The 24,608-nt window shown below is 40.5% G+C and overlaps 1 protein-coding gene across 1 annotated transcript; it reads left to right on the forward strand.

Annotated features, from left to right (window-relative positions):
- The first annotated feature begins 577 nt into the window (after positions 1 to 577).
- mfsd8l2 (major facilitator superfamily domain containing 8-like 2) lies at positions 578 to 24,608 on the forward strand. The gene is made up of 11 exons (XM_011486398.4): positions 578 to 795; positions 867 to 1,052; positions 1,351 to 1,413; positions 8,363 to 8,482; positions 8,616 to 8,695; positions 8,985 to 9,267; positions 13,569 to 13,642; positions 13,913 to 14,126; positions 22,267 to 22,389; positions 22,570 to 22,700; positions 24,266 to 24,608. Exons 1-11 carry the CDS (start codon positions 693 to 695, stop codon positions 24,344 to 24,346), a joined length of 1,458 nt encoding a protein of 485 aa, XP_011484700.2. The 5' UTR covers positions 578 to 692; the 3' UTR covers positions 24,347 to 24,608.

The raw sequence follows: 24,608 nt of genomic DNA on the forward strand, positions 1-24,608 counted from the left end.
ATGCTACCACCTCCGTGTTTCATAGTTAAGATTGTTTGGATGCCTCTAACTTAATCTTTCATGTATAACAGGTGTCTTTTTAAAGAAATTTCATGAAAAAAATTCCCTTTTAAACAAAAACAACAGTTCAAGCGGTTGTTTGCAGGCACATCTCCATAACATTCCCATTTTATGTAAAAAGCAGAACATTATTCATCTGTATAACCTCAAAAAGAAAAGGGGCTTTGTACATTTCCTTCCAGAGTTGTGGTGGAATCCATTTCTTTTGATGAAACTGAAGAAAACAAGATTAAAAATGTATAAAGCAAAGGATATGTTGCCTCACCTGGCAACCTGAGACCTTGTGCTGACCGTGAGGCTCACAGCTTGGCAGCACACTTTGGAGGGGACTCAAAGAGAATTCTTGCGTTAACATAAATGCATAAATAGCATAAATAGGAGATGACCACTCTGACACTGGACTATGGTATTTTCAGCTCTATAATTCTTCGGTGTTTAATCCAGAACTTCAGGATTTGCTAATTTTTGCAGAGTCGTTTTTGGTTTTTGTTCCCTGTTTATGAAGTTGCACAATGGTACGGCTTATTCCTCTTAATTGCCTGGGGCAGCAGCTTTAAGTGGAAACTCTAAGGCTCCTGTTATCTAATTAGGGCCTGTGAACAGCATTTTTGTGAAAAGCATGAGATCAGTGTATGAAAGGCAGCAAGAAAACTAGCACAATGGATAACACTCGAAAAAGGAACCTCACTTTTTTTACTATTGGACTAATTTTCATGCTGAGCGGCATAGAGTATGGTAAGTTCATACAATCAGGAATACAACTTCCTCTTATCTAAAGTTAAAACTCATCTTCTTATGCTTTTTAGCCGTCATCCTACCTACAATATGGAGGTATTTGCAGATTTTGGAGGCTCCGCCTTACTTTCTGGGACTGGGTCTGTCAGCCTTCAGTCTGAGTGGGCTGCTCACCGGCCCACTTTTTGGCTTCTGGTCAGATCGCAGCAAAACCACGAAATCTATCATCCTTTTCTCCAATCTCTTTGAGATTGCTGGTGAGTATTCAAGCCATAAAGTGAATCAAACTAGGCTGTCTGACAGCAGGAAGCATGAAGAAGCGTGTAAACAACAAACATGTTGAATACATGGTTTCAGCCATTCAGTTAAAGCTTATTTCAGCAAAAAAAAGAAATATAAAAGAAAAATGGTGACTGTTTCTGATGGGGGTAAAATGGAATGGTAGTGAGCAGAGCAGTCGCACGGTTGAGGGAAAAAAAAAAGAATTATGAGTTTAATATGAAAGCATTTTTGAATTTAAACTTCAAATTAAGGTTTCTGTTTGTCTTTCCTCAGGCAACTTCATGTATTTCCTCGGGTATTCAAAGTGGCTGCTATTATGCAGTCGGCTTGTTGCAGGTAGCACACAAACACACACGCGCACAAACACACACACACACACACTGCTGTGTATACATGTCATAAATAAGTCATCACTCGGCACATGTGGGCTGCTTCAAATAATCTAGCTCTAGTTTGGATTGTTTAAAAGGTTATTGTGAATAAACGTGAATTCTGATATAGTAGTGGGGGGTAGGGGTGGGGGGTAAGGTGGTGGTAAAGTCCTTTAAATCCTCTTTAACTCATCTTAATTTAGAAATGCAGGCGACAGAGATACATACATGCTTTTTTTCAATGCATTTAAAACAAACCAAAAAAGAAAACAGTTCAAATTTAAAAGAAAAGCCTGGCGTTTTTCCTGATGATGGAGGACACAAATAAAGAAAATTGAACTTAAAATTGAATTTCTCAGTGTTTCTTTTTTGTCAAATTGTTGTAAATCAAGAGCAGTTTGAAAAAGATCTTATTTACTGCTTAGAAAATGCGCTGTGTGGGCAGGAAGGTCCCTGATCCAAGCTCTCAGCAATGGGGAAAGGAAATGGGAGCGGGGTTGCTCCTCGCCAATGGTCCCACCCACAACACAGAGGCAAATTTCTAATGTGCTTAATGTTTATGCGCTACAAAGACTCTTATTTTGGTGAAAAGACAACACAATTATATTTAGGGTTGGCTTTAATACACACATAGATAAAAAGAGCCCCGAGGGCCACATGTGGCCTCGAGGGCACCCACATCTCACCCTCAAGTGAAAGTGCTTTCCTTAACAAGGTTGTATTTCAGATTCATGCATCCCATAATATAATCCCTTCCTATCAAAAGGACCTACCTAGAGTTGGCCAAGTAAGATATTTAGCTGCACAAAAATTCAGCAGGTTTTTTGGAGTGAAGAGCTGACATTTCTGTGATGAGGTGTGCAACAGTGCAGTAGAGGTGTAGGTTTTCAATCTCTACGTCCACCTCTGGTTTGTGTCAAGAAACACTAAATGGGTAATGTTTTTGAGTTTTATTCAAAGCGGGCAGAGGGATCTAAACCATCAGCACCCTCAGCATTCATCTGTCCCCATCGCTGCAGCAGATCATAATCAACCGTTGATCCATATCTCTTTACCAGACGCAGCAAACTGAACCTCCCTGTGAAAACTGCTGTTTCCCTCAGCTTCTTAATACTCACTCCAGCTCAAATAAATAATACACCTCAAGTTTTATTTATTGAAGTCCTGCACTGTGGTAGAAGTCCTTGACTTAGCAATTTTCATTCATTACTAAAACATGAGCAACAGGATGCTTTGTTTTTTCTAATGAATACCTTTTTGTTTGACCTTCATGGGTATCAATAGTATTTTTTTATTAAACTTGTCTTTGGGAATTTATGTGCTTGTTCACTGTTTGGATTGTTAGTGTGGCGGTGTTACGGGAGAGGAGGGAAGTACCCAGGCGCAGAGAGGATGAGGAGGCAGCGGGGGAAACCAGGGCTTTAATATTAACAAAAGACTACAAGCCAAAAACCACTGCTTAGCAGGCTAGGAAACTCGAAACTCAAACCTACACAACACTCAAAACCAGGGAACAACACAATATGGACCAGCCCAGGAGGAAGGGAAGACAAGACTTAAATACAAGCAAGACAACAAGACACAGGTGGAAATACTTAGGACTGATGGGGAAAGGTAAAGCTCAAAAACAACAGCAAAACAGGAAATACTACAAAATAAAGCAGGAAGTTAAACTCAAAACGCCACAGAACAAAAAATAACTAGAACACAAAAGCAAAGAACCTAAAGCCGTGACAGGCGGTGGTGGGGCCAGCCCATTAGTGGCATAGTTACAATGAGTTCTTTTAGACTGCAGCAACTTTAAACGTCTCTGTACATAATAATAACAAAACAAGAGTAAAAAGTATTAAAAATCCTATGAAAAAACAGCCAGAAATATGTGTAATGCACGATACATTCATAGAGTGATTGATCTCTGATTGGAAGATAGCAGGTTTGGTTCATGCCTTGCCTGCCCATGTGTCGAAGTGAAGACACTGAACCCCACAGTTGGCAGGTGGCATAAATATCACTCCATTGCTCCTGGTGGCTATAGGTTGGCGCCAGTGTTCATCAGTGTGTGGATGTGTGTGTGCATGAGTGAACTGGATTGTGGCTGTAAAGCTCTTTGGGCCTTCTAAGACGGTTCTGTAGAAGTACTATATTTGCCATTAATGGTGTTCAAAGTAGTTTATATGTTTGTATTCAGTTAAAAACACTGATATTCAAGCATGTTCCTTAACTTTGTTTATGAGTCTAAAGTACCTTCAATTTCTTTTAAAAAGCGTAATATTTTGAGGTTAAAATGTTAAAGTTCATGAGGTAGAACAACCTCTAATTGGAAAGGTTCAGTTCCATGTGTCAAAATGTCCCTGGGCAAGGCACATGAGCCTTGCTTGGCAGCTCTGCCACCATCACTATATGAATGTGTGTGCAAACACGACTGACTGTAAAACACTTCGGGTCTTAGTGAAGTTGGGAAGTGCTACAAGAATGTGTCTTAGACCAGCGGATAGGCATGACTGACAATGTTGGCTGGATTGGTGTTGTTTTATCTTTTCATCAGCCTGTTTTTATGGTCCAGTTTAGCTGTCTGTTTGATGCACAATTCCTCAACTAACACACATCTTTTCTCACTCTTGGGTGTAGAATTCACTAAAACCAGTGTCAGGTTTTGAACGCTGCATCAATTGAAGCTACATGCAGTTAAATTGGATCATTCAGTGATTTTGTTTTGTTTCAACCAACAGCCATCAGCCTTGATGGCCTTGTACTGTGTGTTGTAGTATATCAGAGCAGGAAAAGACCAAGCAGATAAACTACATGGAGGATTTTAGAAAATAATGCTTAGTGCGGCTCTTTTCTGAGCACTTTTCTATTCTTGTGGTGCAAAAAACAGTCCTTGTATGTGAACGAATAGTCAGTGGCGGTTCTACACTGACTTACTCCCCGGGCGAGAACCCCTCAGGTGCCCTTACCCTTTACCCCTCCTATCCCCACACACACATTGCTTTGTGTTCTCTATTTTTATTTGGCCATTTTACACAAAAAATAAAATGCATGAATTTTATATACAGTAATCCCTTGCTATAACACGGTTTCCTTTTCACGTTTTCGCTACTTCACGGATTTACATCGTTGCATGTACATTGTGTTGCATTTTAAAATTTCTCCCGTTTAATCCAATTACTCGGGTCGCGGTGGGCGGGGCTAATTTCCGCAATTTGAAGCCTTCTGTTCACTTTGATGATTAAAATATTATTTGACAGTACAGTACAGAAGTTATTTGTTGAAAAAACGTTTCTACAGTACTTTTACTTCTCAAATCATTGAGCCTGTAAAATGGCTTGTTATTTCTTTTTAATGTATGATAAAAAAGTATTTCATTGTAAAAAAATAAAGGTTTCTACTTCGCGGATTTTGCCTGTCACGGGTTCCTGCGAAAAACAAGGGTTTACTGTACCTGTGTCACAAGGATGTCAAACTCAGTGTGCATAGGGGGCCAAAATCTGAAACACGCTTTACGCTTTATGCTGAATATTTACTGAACAAACTAAAGCTAAACTTAACTTATAAACCTTCAAAACTTAACTTTTTGAACATAAATTTGAACCAAAACAGACAGGAATATTAATATTAAATCAAACATTGAACAACGTATAATATTTCTCTATAACAATATGAACTTTCCAAATGATACAAATATGAACTTGCTGCACAACAGAACAAACACAGCCTGTAAATAAAAATGACATTTATGCTTGTCAGCAAAAAACAAATCAAATCATTCAGTTTTTTTTGTTCTTGTGATATTTTATCAGAGCTGGACTCCTGGCATTGTTTTTAATCAACCGTTAATTTATGTTTGGTGGATGAGGTTTAATGTATGGCTTTGAAAAACTTTTTTGGGTGTTCGTATGACATACAAAACTAATTAAATAACTTTTCACTTGAAATTGATTTTTTTTTATTAACAAATCTCTTCTTGGACATTTACCTTCCTTCATATGCAGCTCGATCAAGCTGAGGACTGTAGAATCATTTGGACTGCGTTCCAATGACCTTTTGTTGCTCGCTGTTCCATTTGCCCGTGCTGACCTGGGAAAGAAGGCTTTTATCTTTTCTGCCCCCTCCACATGGAACACTACCAAAAAAGCTGGAAATTAAAAGAGCTCATTCCTCTGAATATTTTTAAATCCAGGCTGAGAATGGAGGAGAAAGTCACTTTTAACCATACCTGTTTTACATAAACTCTGATTTTTGTTTAAATTTTTATAGTAAATATAATTTATTGTTTCCCCCTAGCCAGGTCTCCCTTGAAAAAGAGATCCTTAATCTCAATTGACATTTCCTGGGTAAATAAAGGTTAAATATAAAAATTCCTCCAAAATATTTGGTGTTTTCCTAATTTTGGGCAAAACTAACAGTTAAAATCCTATTTAAAACGTTTTATTCATAAACAAATGATCTATTGTTTAGCCTATTTATTAAAATCTCAAAAAGCTCAGCTGTTTTACCGTCTACTTCACCGTCTGTCTTTTCATTTCAGCTTTATGACAGATACTAACACCGAATAAACGACAGGCAAACATAGAATACGTTTTATATGGAAAATAAAGACATCAAATAAAAATGTCTACAATAGTTGATAATTCACTAAAGAAACTAAAAGCACAGGTTCATTAGGGATTGCGGAATCGAAGCTGGGCTCCATGAGCTGTTTCACCTAATTTTGGAAACGCCAAATACAGGGATTTTAAGTCTAAAGATGATGAAAAGTCATCCATATAAATTGCATTTACAGAACAGATTAGTGGTCACATTTTATTATATCATTGGTTTCTCACGATGGCAAAGAGGGTTTACATGTGAGGCACTTGACTCTCCTGACTGCACATTCCTGCTGAGATATGTTTCAATAAGGAACCACTGAACTGAACCCAAGCCCGCCCAAAATATGCCCACCCGCCCAAAGAGCCCAAAAGTGTTGCCTGCTAATTTAGAATCAAAACTGCCACAATGGGCAGGAAGTCGGCCATCCTGGCAGCACTGGTGAAATATAGTAGACTTTGAGTATAATATATGAAGTAGATTTCCCCGCCCTCCTCCCCCATCTATCCACTTAATTTGGGAGAGACCCACAATTGAACCGATTCCCTCCATCCCTCCCGTTTTTCTTCACATACTTTTCGGCGTCTTCTCAGCTGCTGCGAGCGCAAATTTGCAGGTTTCAGGCCATTCCAAACGCTGTGATATAACAAATAATAAAAAAAACCATAGCAGCGAAGATTTTTTTTCCGACCCAAGTGCTGAGCTGGCACCCCCTTTAAATCGCCGCCCCGGGTGGCCCCCCGTACTCACCGTACCTAAAACCGCTCCTGCAAATAGGGGTAGAAATTTGAGTGGAGAAAGAACTGACAGCTGTCCCGCTATAAGTACACCATCTAACTATATTCTCATCTGTGAAACTTTATGTCTATTATTTCAGTAACAAGAAAACCAATATACATTTATTAGCCTAATATTAAAATGTAATATCTGTTTAGGGATGTAATATCCTGTTCTCATACAACACAAATTCCAGAAAGATCAGGATTTTGATCCCATTTTTTTACGGAAAAAATACAAAATACCTTTAAGTCTTATGAGTCTATATTGAATTAAAAAAAAGAGCAGAGATACATTTAAAAAGATTCATTCAGGCGCACATCCACCAGCTAATTAGTTGACACCCGTTCTGTAACAAGGTTAGAAACAAAGGAATGTCTGTCAGAAGTAACTCTGACTGTATAGTTAAAGCAACTGTAAGGCAAACTTAAGCTTTTTCCTAAATCAGAACTCAACATGACTTATATAAATATAATATTTCTGTCTTTTAGAATAATGCAGAGACTTTAGATAATGGTTGTCATACAGTGTGTGGTACAGAGCACAGAAAGTGTTGAGCTCACGCTGCAGGATCTAACATCTGCGTCTATGTTTTCTGGTACAGAACTCATTTATCCTCAGCCGACTCTGTCATCATTAGTGACTAATTGCAGTTTCTCTGAATCTTTTGATGTTTTTTTTTTTTGCACAGTAGATGATGAGTTTAGAAAAACTGAAAATTTTCATTTTGGTTACCTGTTTTTGGAATATTTTAGTGACACTACATAACCAAAAGTATTGGCTCACCGGCCTTGACTCTGATATAAACTGAAGTGCCATCCCATTCCTAACCCATAGAGTTCAATGTGATGTTGGTCCACCTTTAGTGGCTATTACAGCTTCAAATCTTCTGAAAACGCTGTCCACAAGGTTGAGAATGTGTTTACAGGAACTTTTCACCATTCTTCCAAAAGCGCATTGGTGAGGTCACACACTGATGTTGGTGGAGAAGGCCTGGCTCTCAGTCTCTGCTCGAAAAGGTTTTCTATTGGGTTCAGGTCAGGACTCTGTCCAGGCCAGTCAAGTTCATCCACACCAGACTCTGTCATCCATGTCTTTATGGACCTTGCTTTGTGCTCTGGTCCACCGTCATGTTCAGACTTCATTGTGCCGAGTGACATCTATCATCATGTCAGTATGAATCTATCTGTTCTGTCATAAATAGAATTTCCATTGAAGTGTGCAGCATTATCGAACTCAACCAGATCCGTCTGACCCTCAGATGTGGTATTTCACTCAGTTTGACATTCCTCGTTGGTCTGACCCGCAGAGAAAAACTGGGAGGAGAGTTAAAACAGAAGGATGGAGATGTTTCCAGATAACAGGCTCCATCCCTTCAAATCAGCCTCTTGCTCTTCAAAAGATTTTTTTTTCATTTTCACTATTCCCACCAAGCTTTTCAGTTTTCTCTAAACATTTTTATAGCTGTGCATCTTCTGCACCTGTTTCATGAATGATATTTTGGTCTTTATGGCTCAAGGATGACAATAATGTTGCTGCTCTCTCAGGTATCGGCGCCGGAGCGGGCTCCTCCATCTTCGGTTTCCTGACTCGGAGCACTCTGCCGGAGGAGCGTGCGGGTATCTTTGCAGCTGTAATGGCCTGTCGACAGGCTGGCCTTCTCATCGGTCAGTTTCAGCTTCTCCTTTTCTTCTGAAAATATCCGACTCTGGGAGGGATTCTGAGTTGTCTTGTAAGATGTTGGCTGAGGTGTAGGCGGCTGCCTTCACATCTTTAAACCCCTTCCTCCTCTTTCTCCAGGGCCGGCGTTCAACTTGTTCCTGCGGCTGTGTGATTTCAAACTGGGGCCTTTTGCTGTGAACAAGTACACGTCTCCCGGGGTAACAGCAGCCAGATAAAGACAAAAGAAAAACTGTCAGAAATAGTTGCTCTGCACTTTGAACTCTCGTAGGCTCTCTTCTTTTACTCTCCTCAGAAGAGGGATGAAAACCTGTGTCTAAGCCCAAGCTTGCAATAACTTGTGTTTGTCAGTTTTTTCCTGACATTTTAGTAAAAATCCTGAAGGTTTGATGCAGCTTGGATGAGCCGATGAAAGGAAAACTTTCAGTTTTCTGTGTGTGACCTGCACATTGTTTGCATTCATGTCATAAAAACATGTCTGTCTACCAGATCTTCATGTGCCTGTTGTGGCTGCTGCTCCAGTTTGTCGTCCTGGCTCTGTACTGGGACGTACCTCCCATTAAATCAGAGGAGGAAGGCCTACGGATGGAGATGAAACAGGAGGACGAGGAAGAGGAGGCGCCGTTGATTAGGGGTGATGAGCAGCTGGCACACACCTACAGAGCTGTCAACTTGGACCAGCTGGGGGACTCCTCCTCCTCCTCCTCCTTGTCCGAGACTCATTCTCTCCACGGAGTCGCGAACCCCTTCAAAAACTTCAGCGCCAGCAGAGGTGAGTGAGGGCTGACTGGCTGTCCTGGGCAATGACACTCAGCTCTTCTTCGGCTCATTTGTGGGATCGGTGTAGCGAGACGTGTCACCGCCAATACACATGTTCTGTATCTGCTGCATTGATTCCCCTTCAGTGGCACACTCCTGCACGTCAGCTCAGATTTCCTGCATATTGATCAGACCTGCACATGTGTGTGTCTTATCGCATGTGTGCCTACATGCATCTCACATCGAGTGTCTGACATTGGATTTGCATCATAGTAAGTTTGCATGTGAGCAATGTGTTGTCGTTGGATTTTTCCTGACGCAACTTTTCAGGAGGGAGTTAAAGTGAGTCTTCATCCCCAAAAGTGCCCAAATAAAGTGGACATTTAAGGTTAAGATCTGGGGGAACTCAGACTCTTATTTATAATGTTCATGCACAAAACTGACTGACATTTTGTTCATCCACTGACCTCTAAAATGCAGAGATAAAGGCATTAAAGGCATTTATGATCATTCCTAGAAATATTCCTTTGGTAAAAACATTGACTGCAAAAGAGAACTGGACTGAAGCAAGTGTGACATCACAGATAGACAATGACTTACTTCCAGCTCCAACCAAATGAAGTCAATTCTGTCACCATTTTTTTCACGATATGGACACCGCCAATCGGTACATAAGTGATTGGTCTGAGTCAGTATTTCCATGGCAACCACTTTCACCAATCAGGAGTGAGCTTTTTGGAAGTCCGCATTCCTTTCACTTTAAACCGGTATCTTTTGTGTGGTTCTGAATGTTTGATGTGAGACCCCCTACTTTAATTGAGGCCTCTGATTGGTCAGTTCATAACTTGAATAACTTGCACTACAGCCAAAATATCAATAAAAAAATTAGGATTAGCAAGAAAATGCTAAAAAACAGTACCTAGTCAGTAGTTATAACATGGGTTTTTGTATTATGTTCTATTTTTTTTTTAAATAAAATGCTGTATTTACATCCATTTGCAAGAGATAGCACTTCCTTAAAGACCCACTCTGATCAATATTGAGTTTTTAGTATTTTTAGCACGTTCTTGTGGCCTTTCTATAATAATGTAGAACATGTATTAGGACAATTAAGCTCAAAATTGCTTTTCTGAGTTTTTGAGTGTTAAAATTATGGTGATTCAGGAGTAGATGAAAAAAAAATGTTGTTTGAAAAAAAGCTCATTTTTGACTCTGAGAAACAGGGAGGGGAAGGGGGCGGGGTTGGTCCGCCCCAACAGTCTTGCTCAAAATTCAGAGGCAAATTTCTAATGAACTACTGCCGCTTTGCAGAAATTAAACGAAATAAAAGGCATATTCATAATTAAAAGACAACTGGAAACATTTTTAGATTAGATCAAAAGATGATCAGAGTGGGACTATAACAGTGTTTTAACAAAAACTTAAAAAAATGAATCAAATGTATTTCAAAAATAGCTTTAAATAAGTACATTTTAAAGCACAAATGTCAATTTTTAACATCACATTTTGATGAACACAATTTTGTTTGCAGTTGTGGTTTTGTGTTGATCTGAATTAAGAAACTGAAACCGATTAAGCCCTTTTCTGCCTGCTAGCCTCAGTGCCTCACCCAAAAAAGAACAACTGAAAGCGATATCTGAAGTATAGGCGCTGGATGAGCAGCAGATAATGATGAATGAAGGGCCAGGTCTGAAGGAACTCAAAAGCTTGAAAACCAAAGTGTGGAGACTTATTATGCAGCCGCTGTACCTTTTTGTCTGACAGAGCACTTCAGAGCCAAATGTGTCTGACAGCTGAAGCCTGAATAAACAGGACGGACATAAGAGGACTATGCAAAAGCAAAGAGACTTCATCATCTTAGGCTAATTTCTCCTCAGTAGTTTGAGCACCAATTTTCCATTAGCGTTGCCCTCATGATTGCTTATTTATTTGTCTGTTTCTAATACGGACAGTGAAAAGAAGTGACGCGTTTAAATTTTGTTGTCTCATTGGTTAAAACAAAAACATGATGCTTTTCACTGTTTCAATGAAAAGTAGAGGTGAGTGGTCAATGTCATTGATGGAGATAAATAATTTTTCGTTCACTCTGCATAGGTGAAGGTTGACATGGAGTTTGGGTTCAGGTAGTCCCTGCAAGCGAAGCGGTTCTAAAGTTTTTAGTGCGTGCACACGTCAAAGCCTTCCATCGATTTTCTCACCCTTCTTAGATGAAGCAGAGGACGGCTCACAGACCTCCTTGTTTATTGACCGGCTTGCTGCGGTTGACCTGCGGATGAAATGGAGACGGAATTGGTGATGTGGGCAGCGTTCCTCTCATTGATTCCTGTTTTTTTTTTTGTCACAAAGACACTCTGCAATTCTAGAAACTTAGCAGAAGTGGAGGATGTCTGCTCTGGCATATTTGATAAGTGTGTCCGTTCACTGCTACGGTGTGCTTAGTTTTCCATCTCTTGAAGTAAAGATTCTCCAGCACTTTTTTTTGTAAACCTGTCAAGAACCTTCAAAAGTCTAGCAGGTGCCAAACTCAGTAGAATACATTTTTATTTCTATTTTCAGCTGTGAACTGACTCCTGCTTTCAGCTTTTTCTGATGTTCTGTCTCAACCCTCAGTAGTCACTGAACTCAACGGAGAGTTTGCCAGTCACAGTGACTCTTTAGAATGACGCAGGAATGAAACTGACCCCCCACTGGTGCTGTATCATTCAAAATTTATTGTAAATTAATTAAAAAAGATTTTAGCTTTGAATTTTTCGGTCTAAAACAAACATGAAAAGGTAATGACACATCACTGGTGATACTCTTTGGAAAGAAATCCTTGAAACTTTTTGTGTGTAGTTTAATAGGGCTTTGCCTGTTTTTAGATGATTTTCACATTGTTTCGACCTTGTCTTTGCTTTGTTTGTGGGTTTATACATTTTTAGTTTATCTCTACATATCTGATCTTTTGCTATAAAACATAGAAACTGTTCAATCTCAATTTTTGTGATGTTTTTGGCTCAAAACTGCCATGGGTTAACATCCAACAAGAGTTAAAAAGAAAAACTTTAGATCTTTGATGTTAAGTACGTTGGATCAAGAACTCCATCACCAACTGATGGTGCCAAACTAAGTGGGATGTACACTTACTGGCCACGTTGTTAGGTACACCTTGCAAGTACCGGGTTGGACCCACTTTTGCCCCTCAGAACTGCCTTAATCCTCGGTGGCATTGATTCAACAAGGTACTTGAAACTTTCCCTCAGAGAGTTTGGTCCACTTTGACATGACAACATCAAGCAGTTGCAGCAGATTTGTCAGCTGAACATCCATGATGCCAATGTCCTGTTCCACCACATACCAAAGGTGGTCTGTTGAGTTGAGATCTGTTAATGGTGTAGGCCATTTGAGTCCAGTGAACTCATTGCCTTGTTCAAGAAACCAGTCTGATATGATTCCAGCTTTATGACATGGTGTGTTATCCTGCTGGACGTAGCCATTAGCAGATGATACATTGTGGTCATAAAGGGATGACCATGGTCAGCAACAAGACTCATGTGGGCTGTAGCGTTGGAACTGATTGGTACAAAGGGGCCCAAAGTGTGCCAAGAAAACATCCCCCACACCATTAGACTACCACCAGCATGAACCATTGATACAAAGCAGGATGGATCCATGCTTTCGTGTTGTTGAAAGCAAAAAAAACTGACACTACCATTAACAAGGCATTTCTGCTCATAGAATTGCTGCTCACTGGAAGTGTATCTCTTTTTCAGACTATTCTCTATAAACCCTAGATGGTTGTGGGTGAAAATCCTCTTAGTAGATCAGCAGTTTCTGAAATACCTCTACTCACACTCTTTGCCACAGTTAAAGTCACTCAAGTCGCCTTTCTTCCCCAACTTTTCTTGTTTTCCACTTAAAGTCTTGCACAAATAAAATCACTGCAATGCTCCTTTTGAATCTACTTCAACATGTATTTGGAGCCAGGACAGAAGATCCACACATATTAATGTGGTAAACATTTTAATCAAGTAAATATTAGCGCAGAGAACCAAACCACAGTAGATCCCACGCTGTTATATCAAGCTTTTCCTTCGGCCATCTGCCGTAGACTTCCAAATTTAGCATCCAGCCCTGCTTGTCTTCATCCCCTCAAAGTCCACAAGGGGTTTTTTTGTTCCATGAAAAGCTGTTATCAAACCTCCCTATTTATTAAAAAATCTATTTTTCTCATGCATTTTCATTGTTTTTTCAAGACCGACGTCTTGCAGAAGGATTTCGTCACGCCTGTGAAGGTCCGAGTCAAACGTTCTCTTGGATTGTCTGTGTGTGCAGAGTTCCTGAGAGAGGAGGTGGTTGTTGTCCTCACGGCTCAGTTCATCACTCTCTTCAATCAGACGGCGCTGGAGGTGAGAGCAGCTGCCGCCGAGTTCATCAGCCAGAGTCTGCAAGCATTTCTTTCCGTGCCACACACAGAACTGAATGCACAATGAGTGCCTGGGTAGTCTTTTACTTAATGAAACAAACTACTGCCTCAAGAAAATCTGACGCAACAAGTGAGCAAGAAAAGTGCAAGGGGGGGGGGGGGGGGGGGGGGGGGTGTTTTTTTCCTTTTCTGTTTGAGAAAATGCTGGCATGCTTTCTGGTACTTCTTCTAACCCTCTCTTTCTTTCTCCAAGACCATGGTGACTCCAATGACGCAGCGCTACTTCAGTTTCGGGGAGCTGGGCAACAGCCTGATGTACAGCCTGTGTGGGGTGGAGGTCATCCTGGGCTTCTTCTTTGTGCGCTGGCTGAGCGGGAAGGTGGCGGACCGCGCCGTGCTGGCTGGAGGCCTGGTCATCTGCTGCTTCGCCTGTGTCTGGTGCCTGGTTTTCCTTTGCAACCCTCGAGGTGCTAACTCGCCCGCCAGAACGCAGATTCACACTCCAGAGTGGCTCGCAGTGCAAGCCAAATTCCCCCTGTGTGGCTGAAGCCGCTGTGCAGGACCATATTGTGGATGGAGTGCGTGCTATCTGTCAGGGACATCCTTAGGCTGCGTGCTGGCCTGCTGCAGGTCTTTACAATAATTGCTCTGATTCACAGTGACAGGTGCTGCAGCTGGGTAGAGCCTGAGCACGGATAAAAGGATTACAGTAATCTAATTACAAGAAAACACTATTTGTTAAAGCAAAGTCTGCATTTGTTTGCTGTTCGTAACAGTTAGACTCAAACAAAGCTGAAGAGAAAGGGCCACTTTTTTGATGGACCTCTTGGAATGATGTTAATTGGCTAAATTGCATTTTCATCCGACGCTGGTATGAAAGATGTTTGTGAGGCAGAGCAGCAGGGAACAAAGACGGAGCAGCAGCCAGGCTTGGCAGAGGTTTGGTTTTCAGACGGGGCTGCGTGGCGGTGCCAGGCAGTTTGTGGAGGAAGCCGACAGATGAGAGGAAACTGAGGAACGATCTGTCACACAGTCATTCAAATTAATATCTGAGAGGATGGTTAAATAGAAAAACAACCAGAAGATTAAATCAAGAAAAGTAAGACAAATATTAGATCAAATTCTACTTAATTCTTGGTCGGAAATAAAATCGTTGGTATAAAAAATTGTCAGATAAGACCTTTGAATAACATAGACATTTTTGAAATAAAACGTAAACATTTTTTAGAAATAAAGGTCGAAGGTCCTCAGGAATGACATAAAGGTTTTTCTATTTATCTGAATAGTTTGATAATATTCTGCGTTTTGCTTGATGCCTTTCCAAATTTGATGCTAAGAAACTTCAAGGCAGTTAAAACTGTTAAAAACTTCACAGTATTTTATTCAATCTTTTAAGGAGTCTCTAGCCGTGTATACCTCAAGCTACGTACACATCAGGCACGTGACGCACATTCCTGAACGCGCTAAACGTACATTCTTGATACGTTACCTGGACAAGCAGGGAGGGGCTTCTTCTTTTCCTTTTTCTACTGTTTGCACTTGTCCGCCACCTACAGTTGGAAGATGTTTGGTGCAAAATGTCAAAGCGGTGCAAATCTCGCTAAACTTGCTCCAGGCTTTTTCTTTCACAGCTCTATCTCGATATGTGAAAGACTTGGTGTCATAGAATTCATTCCGGCCACAAGCCCCAATTAGTTATTTCTCCTCCATTGTCAAAAAATTTAAAGGTTTAAATGGTTGGCACTTCCGTGAATTAAAAGGGACGCCATTTCAACACGTTCTCATCCCCACTCTTCATATATATAATATATGAAGATAAATGTAAAACGTAAGACATATATAAATTTAATACATATAAAACGCTGCTGATTGATTTATGTTTTCAACCATTTCATTTCTGTTTCATATAACAATGTAGGCTATTTTAGGTGAAAGGCAACGCATTTAGCACTTCTTTTAGATTATCTGAGGAAAATAGAAAAATACCTTTCGTTTATTTTTCTTTTCTTTTATTACAATTTTGAAGGCAGACGTCAGAAACTTTAAAACTTAGTCAAATTCATTAAGTCAGAGCAGGCAGCAAGTTGGAAACCGTTAAATTGGGCACACCCAAAGCTACAAAATGTGACGGGGAGGGGGTCCCTACCTATGCATCCATATATGATAAGTTGGATTGAGAATGTGTTGCATCATTCATCGTCATTACCAAATCTGGGTCCCTGATTGGTCGAAGTTCGACATGATTTGACTTTCAACACGCATTTTATGGCGTAGAACCCCAAAAAACAGTCATAGAAACTTGCGTAGCCATGCATGAACGTGAGAGTTTGGAACGTGGAAGCTTGAGTGCGTGCTTCTTTCACTGAAAGTGGTCGCTTAAACCTGCATTGCCGAGGGCGGTGTGAACGTAGCTTCATGGTCTTTCCTGACCACGCTACAGACCGAATATAATACCATAATTGGTCTCTAGATGTTCTCAATTCAATTCAATTCAATTTGATTTGTATAGCCCAAAATCACAACAACAGTCGTCTCGATGGGTTTCCGAAGTAAAACATGAACTCAAAAGGATCATAAATACAAAGAGTTCAATAGGAAAATACTAAAATGAACTAACAAACTGACTAAGCTATACTTGCATCCAGTGGCGGTTCTACACTAACTTACTCCCTGGGCGAGTAACCCCACCAGCGCCCCCCCCCCCCCCCCCCCCCCCCCGCACACATACAAAATTTGACAACATCCTGTTGTGTTCCCTATCTTCTATTTAGCCATTTTACACAAAAAATGCATGACTTTTCTAGACTCGTATTACAGGGGGGTCAAACTCAGTCACACAGGGGCCTAAGTTAAAAACACGCTTAAGGTTTTGGGCCGAAGAAGATAAACATTTACTGAACACACTAAAGCTAAACTTTTAAACCTTTTAAACTGAACTTTTTGAACAAAAATATGAATAAAAACAGGAACATTAATCCAGCATAACTCAAGTTAAACCTTAAATAACTTGTAATATTTTGTTCTCCATATAAATATATTCTGTCAAAATTATACAAATATGAACATGCTGCAGGACAAAACAAAGAAAGCCTGGAAATATTAATAAGAAATTACATATCAAATAATTCCATTTTTTTTTGCTCTTTCGTCATTTTTTAGAGCATTTTTTTTAGAGCTGGACTCCTGCTTCATTTTTAGCAATAATTTCTTAATGTGTGACGTCCTGTGTGTGTCTTTGTGAAACATATCAGAGGGATTAGATCTAAAAAATAAAACTTATTGTGATTAACATGTCTAGGTCTTATAAAACATTAAAGACTAAATCTTAGAACTCATCAGTGGGATTACTCCAAAAATATTTGGTATTTCCCTAAATTTGTGCAACACCAACAGCAGAAGTCCTCCAAAAAAACTCAATCCTAAAAAAATGGTCTGATCTCATCCCCCCTCCCCCTCCCCTTCCCTCTGACACACGCGGCTCCGTCTCTATGACGGGAGGCGCAGCTGCGGCCCAGAGTTGATTGTCAGATAGAAAAAGACTCCCAATCACCTCTTAGTGTGATTCAGCCAGCCACCGGTGAGTTGCGCTCCCCTCTCGAGTTTTTTGACTTATGTTCCAAAGGCTACCGCAAAGAGGTGTGGCCGCAAGCGTCTTGCAGCAGAGGGCGTGGTCACGTGCGCATCGGGTCTGCTGTGTCGGAGCAAAGAATTGTGGGAAATAATCTCCATTACCTGCTTTTTTTCGAAATTGGGTTGAGCACGGGTGTTTGTTCTGCCTAATTCCTTTTCATGTGCCTGTTTTACGTTGTTTCACTCTGAGATATTCTTTTGTTTTGTTTTTTTTTTTGTTTTTTTTGCACCATAAGTGTGAAGAGCAAATAGGAGGAAGACCTTCTTAAGACTCTGATGTGTCAAACTAAAAGCATTAAGTGTCGGCTGCTGAAGCAATTTCAAATTAAAAGCTCAAAGCTTCCTCTTTGAATATAGTATGTAGCACATTATGTGTAACGCCTCAGGCACGGCAAATGCCGCCCCCTATGAAGTGCCGCCCTGGGCGACCGCCCACATCGCCCATATCAAAAACCGCCACTGCTTGCCCTGCCCTTAGACCCCCTATTCGCGGTAAGGAAAAACTCCCAAAAAAAACGGATTCCGGAAAAAACGAAGAAACCTCAGGGGTGCCCACATGAAGGAGGGATCCTCCCCCAGGACAGACAGGCGATTTACCAGAACTCTAAGAGAAGAATTAACTTATCTAAATCTACAACTACATATATATATATATATATATATAAAAGTCCAGCAGACGAGCTTCATCCAGCCGTGGTTGTGGGGACAGTCAAGTCGAGCCGGAGACAGGAGCCACATCCAGGTGTAGGAGCAGGAGCAGAGACGAGGTACTCGGTCAGGTACAGAGCAGAGACGAGGTACTCGGTCAGGTACAGAGCAGAGACAAGCCAGAGATGAGCCAGAGGCAGGATCCACAGCCAGGTGTAGGAGCGGGAGCAAAGGCGAGGTAGACGGTCAGGAACTGGAGCACGGATGAGCCAACTGGAGTCTGGAAGCACTCCCACTCCCCAGGAGGGGAGAGGAAAAGAGGGACAATACATGAATCGCACTGAACCAGACAGAGGCATGGAGAACTAAATGATGAATAATGATCAAGAATGGAGAAGAGAGGAAGGGTAGAAGTAGAAGAGAAAAGAGGACAGAACCCCGGAGCACCATAGTTACCCCAGCTTCAACTTCTAGCAGCCTTTTAAAACAAATAGTTACTGTTAAGTTCAATTTAAACAAATTAACATTAAGTTAAATTATCTCTAAATACTAACTAGTCTGACAATAAGCCTGTCCAAAGAGGAATGTTTTCAGTCTAACTTTGAATGTAGAAACTGAATCGGCCTCTCTTACATGAGCTGCGAGCTTATTCCATAAGACAGGGGCTTGGTGGCTAAACGCTCTACCTCCAACCGTACTTTTACTAATTCTAGGAACCACAAGCAGTCCTGCATTTTGCGAGCGAAGTGTTCTTATTGGATGGTAAGGGACTATGAGGTCCTTACAGTTTTTCTCAGTCGCTTTAGTACAATTCTCAGATCAGAATTGAAGTTTGCAAATACGTGTGTGCATTTCTCAAAACAATTTGTACAAACAGCAAAACACTATGGATTTCTTGCAAAAGCCTGTAACTTGCTCAAAATCTTTAGTTCATCTCTCAAAACTAAGTCTTCATGTCATTGAACATGTCAGTGCCATCAGAATGTCAAGTCTTTGTGTCATTGTCTACGAACAAGACAGTCAAATTACTTAGTCATGTTGTCAATATAAGTGTGTACTTTAGAGGGAGGTTCTGATGTAAACTATGGCTAAAGTTTTGATGACAATAATTGTAAAATGTAAGTTACACCTTTTTTGTTTGATTGCGAGAGACTGGACAAGATTCACATTTACACTTTTATTGTTCATATTGTAATTTGTTGACAGACCATGCCATACCAACATAGAAAAAACCCACTGCAAACAGTAACACAAAGGGAAAAAAAAGATAGGACAATATTCTGTCCAACAGTACAGGCAGTGCAGTAGGAATTGGTGTGGTCTTCCTACACCTCTTGTCGTTCCTGTATGTTAGGCAACAAATTCTCATCCACATCACAGCGAATATCCTCTCTTGCAATGCAGCGAAATATGTTTGTCACATTATGACAACTTGGTCAACCATTTTGTAGTTAATGACTTATACGATGAACTAATGACTAGGAGTTTTGAGGAGTAAGACTATTGCACAGTGAACTATATAATACATTTTGATCAACATGACATAAACAATTGATAATGTAGCAAAGAGCAGAGAATTGTACATAATCATTTGCATGGATGTACCAAAGTAATGGAACTTGTTCAAAGAAGTGAGAAACGGCTTATATGATGTGCACAAGTGACACCATGATGTGAAGATTGAACAAATAGTTTTGGGAATTTCATTCTGATCTGAGAATTGTACTAAAGCGACTGAGAAAAACTGTAATATAGGACGGGGCCAGTCCATGTAAGGCCTTATAGGTTAACAGGAGGATCTTGAACTTGATTCTAGAATCAACTGGGAGCCAATGGAGCGAAACTAACACAGGAGTGATGTGATCTCTTCTGCTAGTTCCTGCTAACAATATAGCTGCTGCGTTCTGAACAAGCTGGAGACTTCTTAAGGAACTCTTAGGACACGCTGCTAGCAAGGAGTTACAGTAATCCAGCCTCGACGTAACAAATGCATGGATGAGTTTTTCAGCATCACTCTTAGAAAGTATATTTCTGATCTTAGCAATATTCCGCAGGTGAAAAAAGGCAGTTCTACACGCCTGAGATATGTGAGCCTTAAATGATAAATCCTGGTCAAATAAAACCCCAAGGTTTCTAACTGTGGAATTAGGGGCTATACTTATGCCATCCAGGGAGACTATCTGAGAAGACAGAGAATCTCTGAGGTTTTTAGGACCAAGTATAATGACCTCAGTTTTTTCTGGGTTCAAGAGGAGGTAATTAATTGTCATACAGGTCTTGATGTCACTGATGCAGGCGTTCAGTTTCTCTATCTGGTCATTCTGGTTAGGCTTCATGGATAAATACAACTGCGTATCGTCGGCATAACAATGAAAATTAATGCTGTGTTTCCTGATTATGTTTCCTAGGGGTAGCATATAAAGCGTAAACAGGATTGGTCCGAAGACTGAGCCCTGTGGGACTCCATAGTTGACTCGAGTGCACTGAGAGGAATGGCCATTTACATTAACGAACTGATACCTATCGGACAGATAGGATTTAAACCACTGGAGAGCAGATCCTCTGATCCCTATGTCCTGCTCTAGTCTATGGAGTAAAATACTGTGGTCGATAGTGTCAAAGGCTGCACTGAGGTCCAACAGGACCAGAATAGAAACTAGTCCCTTTTCTGAGGCCAATAACAAGTCATTAGAGACTCTAACTAGTGCAGTTTCCGTACTGTGGACGGGTCTAAATCCCGACTGAAAGTCTTCAAAGTGGCTGTTGTCCTGTAGGTGGCAGTAAAGCTGCTTAACTACAACTCTTTCTAGGATTTTAGAAATAAAGGGCAGGTTTGATATCGGTCTATAGTTGGCCAAGATGCTAGGATCCAAACTGGGCTTTTTCAGAAGAGGTTTAACAACTGCATATTTAAAAGACTGTGGCACGTAACCCGTTTCCAGAGAGGTATTTATCATTGTTAATATGGGATCATTAATTAGGGGAAAAGCTTCTTTAAAACGTCTAGTGGGAATTGGGTCTAACAGACACGTTGAGGATTTGGAGGACGTAATAATTGATGCTACTTCCACTTGATCCACAATAGTGAAGCAGTCTAATGTTACAGAGGTTTCTATGGATGCCTCCATTTATTCTCCAAGCCACATTTTCTGTCCTTTAACAGACATCTGCTGCCCTTGCATGAAGTTTAAATAATCATTTTATTGGACAAAGGTGTAAATTTAATCAGTTTATTTGTCCTGTTGTCTACGTTTTTTGGGAAAAATACATCAGTTTGTCTTATTCAAACACCTCAAGTTTTTGGATTATACCTTTGTTCTATGGTAATCTTAGGGTAGAAGATGTTCATGATAGAGTGAGGTGGAAAAGGATGATTCGCTGTGGCGACCCCTGATGGGAAAAGCCGACAGAGAAAGAAGACCTTTGTTCTATGGTATTACACAATACCTTACAATATCTGTCCATCTTCTAAACTTTATAATCTTCAATCTTTCCAAAGTCTTTACAGTAAATGGCCTTCTTGCATGGCCACCTTTAAGTATAATGTTACAAGTGGCTTGAATAAGATGTGTTGTAAAAAAGGCAAAATGTCCCACTTTTAAACATTTTTAAATTTCTTATCTTTACAATTTTTTCAAAAGTTATCGACCTTTTTCCGTTTGTTTGTATTTATGTGTAAAGAATTTGATCTTTTTCCTAAATATGTCTTTAAACCAAAGTTGCCTTTTAATCCAACAAAGTTCGGTTATAGGATTGTGACCAACCTTAAAAAGTAAAAGTCTGTCTCATGAAACCGGAATGATATCCTTCAGAAAATATTATGCAACTGAACAACTGCCATTTTTCTTGAAGTTGCATTTTGAATACCTAAATAATTCAGCAAAAGTAATGTCTAATATTAGCTTAGATATCAAAAACAAACTTCTACCTCAAATGCCTAAACTGGTTTGGTTACAATGATGTTATGGTAAAAAAAAGAAAAACACTCAGGGAAGTCTAATGTAGGAGGTGGCAGCATCATGATGCAGGGCTGCTTTGCTTTCAGAGAAACATCACTGTAAGGACAGGTTACCAGGTGGTTATTGTAAAGAAACGTGTCAAGAACAGTTAAAGTTTGGCCATGCTACATGACATAAGCTCCAAGTTATAGCTCTGATCTCAGTTTTGCCAGGTCTGTCATTGTTTAAAAAATCTGGAACGAAAGTGCCTCAAACCACCAAATTGCTTGCGTTTTCAACTGCAGATGCTTGGGAGTCGGTAAAGTTTGTTGTCGTGTCGATAAGGGCTGAGAAGAAGCTGCTGGAACAGACATGTGGTTTTCTTTGGCAGGTGGGTATGGGTGGGAGCTGACGGCCTTCATCATCGGGGTGTTTCTGCAGCTGCTGGGCCTTCCCTTCGTGGCTGTGTCGCAGGTGTCGCTCTTCTCCAAAGTCACTGCAGAAAAGACGCAAGGTCAGCACATTTTCACGCTGACGCTGTTGGGACGAGTAAGCAATTTTAGAGCAACAGATTGCTGCTCAGTGTGCATGATGGTGACCAAAAAAAATGTAAAAACAGATAGACTGTGTTCCTAATTTGCTGTGTTCTACTAAAATACTTAAATCTTTCTGTCTTGTGATGCTTCATTGAAAGGGTTCAGCCAAGGCGTGCGGCGCTCAGTTGGGGGCCTGGCCACTATCTTGGGCCCTTTGTGGGCAGGAGGGTTAATCAACAATTTGTACGTAATGCTGGGCATGATGCTGGTGCTCCTTCTAATGGTCACAGTAAGTAGAATCAGCTCTTTGGATTCACTACAGTCTTTTTTCAGAGTTGTTATTTTGAAAGCAGAGAATGTATAAAATGTGATTCATTTCATACACAAAAACACAAAATTAAAGTATGTCGCAGAAAGCAAAAAGGTTTTAAAGACCCACTTCAATGAAAATTGTGTTTTTAACACGTCCTTGCAGCATTTTCATTGGATGGAGGACATATGTTAAGAAATTTTTGCTTAAAATTGCATTTCTGAGAATTTCTTTACTTGAAATGAAAAAAAATGCAACTTGAAAAAGAGCTTTTAATTCTGACGTAAAAAATTTGCTGGGCGGGGCACAAGCTCCCTACTCTGCCCCATTCTGATGCATCCACTTGTAGACAAATAGATCCATGTACGTCTTTGTTTTCCTCGTCTGAGCTGGAATCTGACTCAAAACTGTACAACTGGATAACTCCAATATTGCTTGCCATTTTTGGTGCACTTGTAATGTTAGGTTGGGGGTGTGAGGGGCTGTAAGCGAATAGAAAAGCATGTAAACAAAGACTTATGGGTGACAGGAAGTGTGTGTGTGTGGGGGGGTGGGGGATTGCTCTGCTCACAATTCAATTTACAATGAACTGCTGCCGCTCTGCAGAAACTGTCCTAGAAAACAAGTTTTTTTTTTTTTTTGCTGAAAACAACATGATCAGAGTTAGACTTTAACACAATAGGTTACAAAAAAAAAAAAGAAGAAATGTGTAAAACACAAAAAAACATATTTAACTGGCAGTGTGCAGAGGCTGCAGACTTTTATTAAAAGACAAGTAAAAAACACAAGTGTAACCCTTGTGCTATCCTGGGCACTTTAACGTTGGGAGTTGGGTCATCTAGACCCACTAGACAGTGCTCTGAACCTTTTTTCTTCAGTAATTTGTGATCTTCACTGGTCTCCATGGATTACATGAAATCTTTCCACCTTTATCCACCTTTGTCATGGTAGGGAGAACACGTCAATGCAAGGGTGGTGTCATCTAAGATAGCACAAATTACTACCAAAATCCAGCCAGTCCCTGACTGGCCAAAATTTAACCTGGTTTAGCTTTCAACACACATTCAGTGGTGTGCATTTTCTATTTTGTGCCCAAAATTGGTCGTAGAAACTTGCAAAACTACGCGTGAACACGAGAGTTTTAAAGGATGAAGCCTGAAACACGCATAGAAGCGGGTTTGCATAGTTTTTCAATAGAAGTAGCTGTTTGAACGCACATTGGTGATGGTGAGAACGTAGTTTCACACTGAGCTGATCACCAGTCAAAAGGTTTTAGCATTTAACAGTTTTAAAAAAGTTCTTGTTCCTTTGTAATCTACTTAGAAAAATTTAGCTTACAGTAGCTTTTTTGTTTTTAGTATTCCTCCTACAGTAGCCCTAAAAGGACAAACAAAAAAGATTAACTCTGGAGTTGCATGTTCAGAACTTTACCCAACAGAGCTGCAGGGGGTTGTGGCAGGAAAGTCCTTAACTCAGCAGGTCTCAGAAAGCCCATACTTACCACTTACTGCTCTCCAAACTTTCTCCTCTGCTCACGTCTGCAGGTCATGACGGCTCTGTCGTACAAGCGCCTGGTGGAGCCCAGGGTGGTGCAGTGTGGCCAGAGCTCCGACAGCGGAGGATAGAGATGCACGCCGAGAGACGAGCTGGAGGCTGAAGATGGAATTCCTACCCTCGTGTGTGTCACTTGAAATGTTGCGCTTCCTGTATTGTTGGTTTATATCCATCCCCATACATGTCAAGATCAGACTATTAATTACATTTTGCACAAGGGGGCACCATTGCTCTCATGTCAGATGTTGGGAGGTTTAATTGAGGATGAAAGACATTATTTTTAAATAGTACTATTTATACTCAGCGGTGTTGATTAATAAATATCAGAGTGTA

The sequence above is a fragment of the Oryzias latipes genome, chromosome 17 (assembly GCF_053564925.1).
Source record: "Oryzias latipes strain Hd-rR chromosome 17, Olatipes_Hd-rR_3.1".
Taxonomy (NCBI): Eukaryota; Metazoa; Chordata; class Actinopteri; order Beloniformes; family Adrianichthyidae; genus Oryzias; species Oryzias latipes.

Bases quoted from the DNA above. Each gene is read 5' to 3' on its own strand.
- mfsd8l2 (XM_011486398.4), top strand. From the start codon at position 693: ATGAAAGGCAGCAAGAAAACTAGCACAATGGATAACACTCGAAAAAGG. The intron at 1,414-8,362 runs GTAGCACACAAA...CTGCTCTCTCAG, and splicing joins ATGCAGTCGGCTTGTTGCAG to GTATCGGCGCCGGAGCGGGC. The intron at 8,483-8,615 runs GTCAGTTTCAGC...CTCTTTCTCCAG, and splicing joins ACAGGCTGGCCTTCTCATCG to GGCCGGCGTTCAACTTGTTC.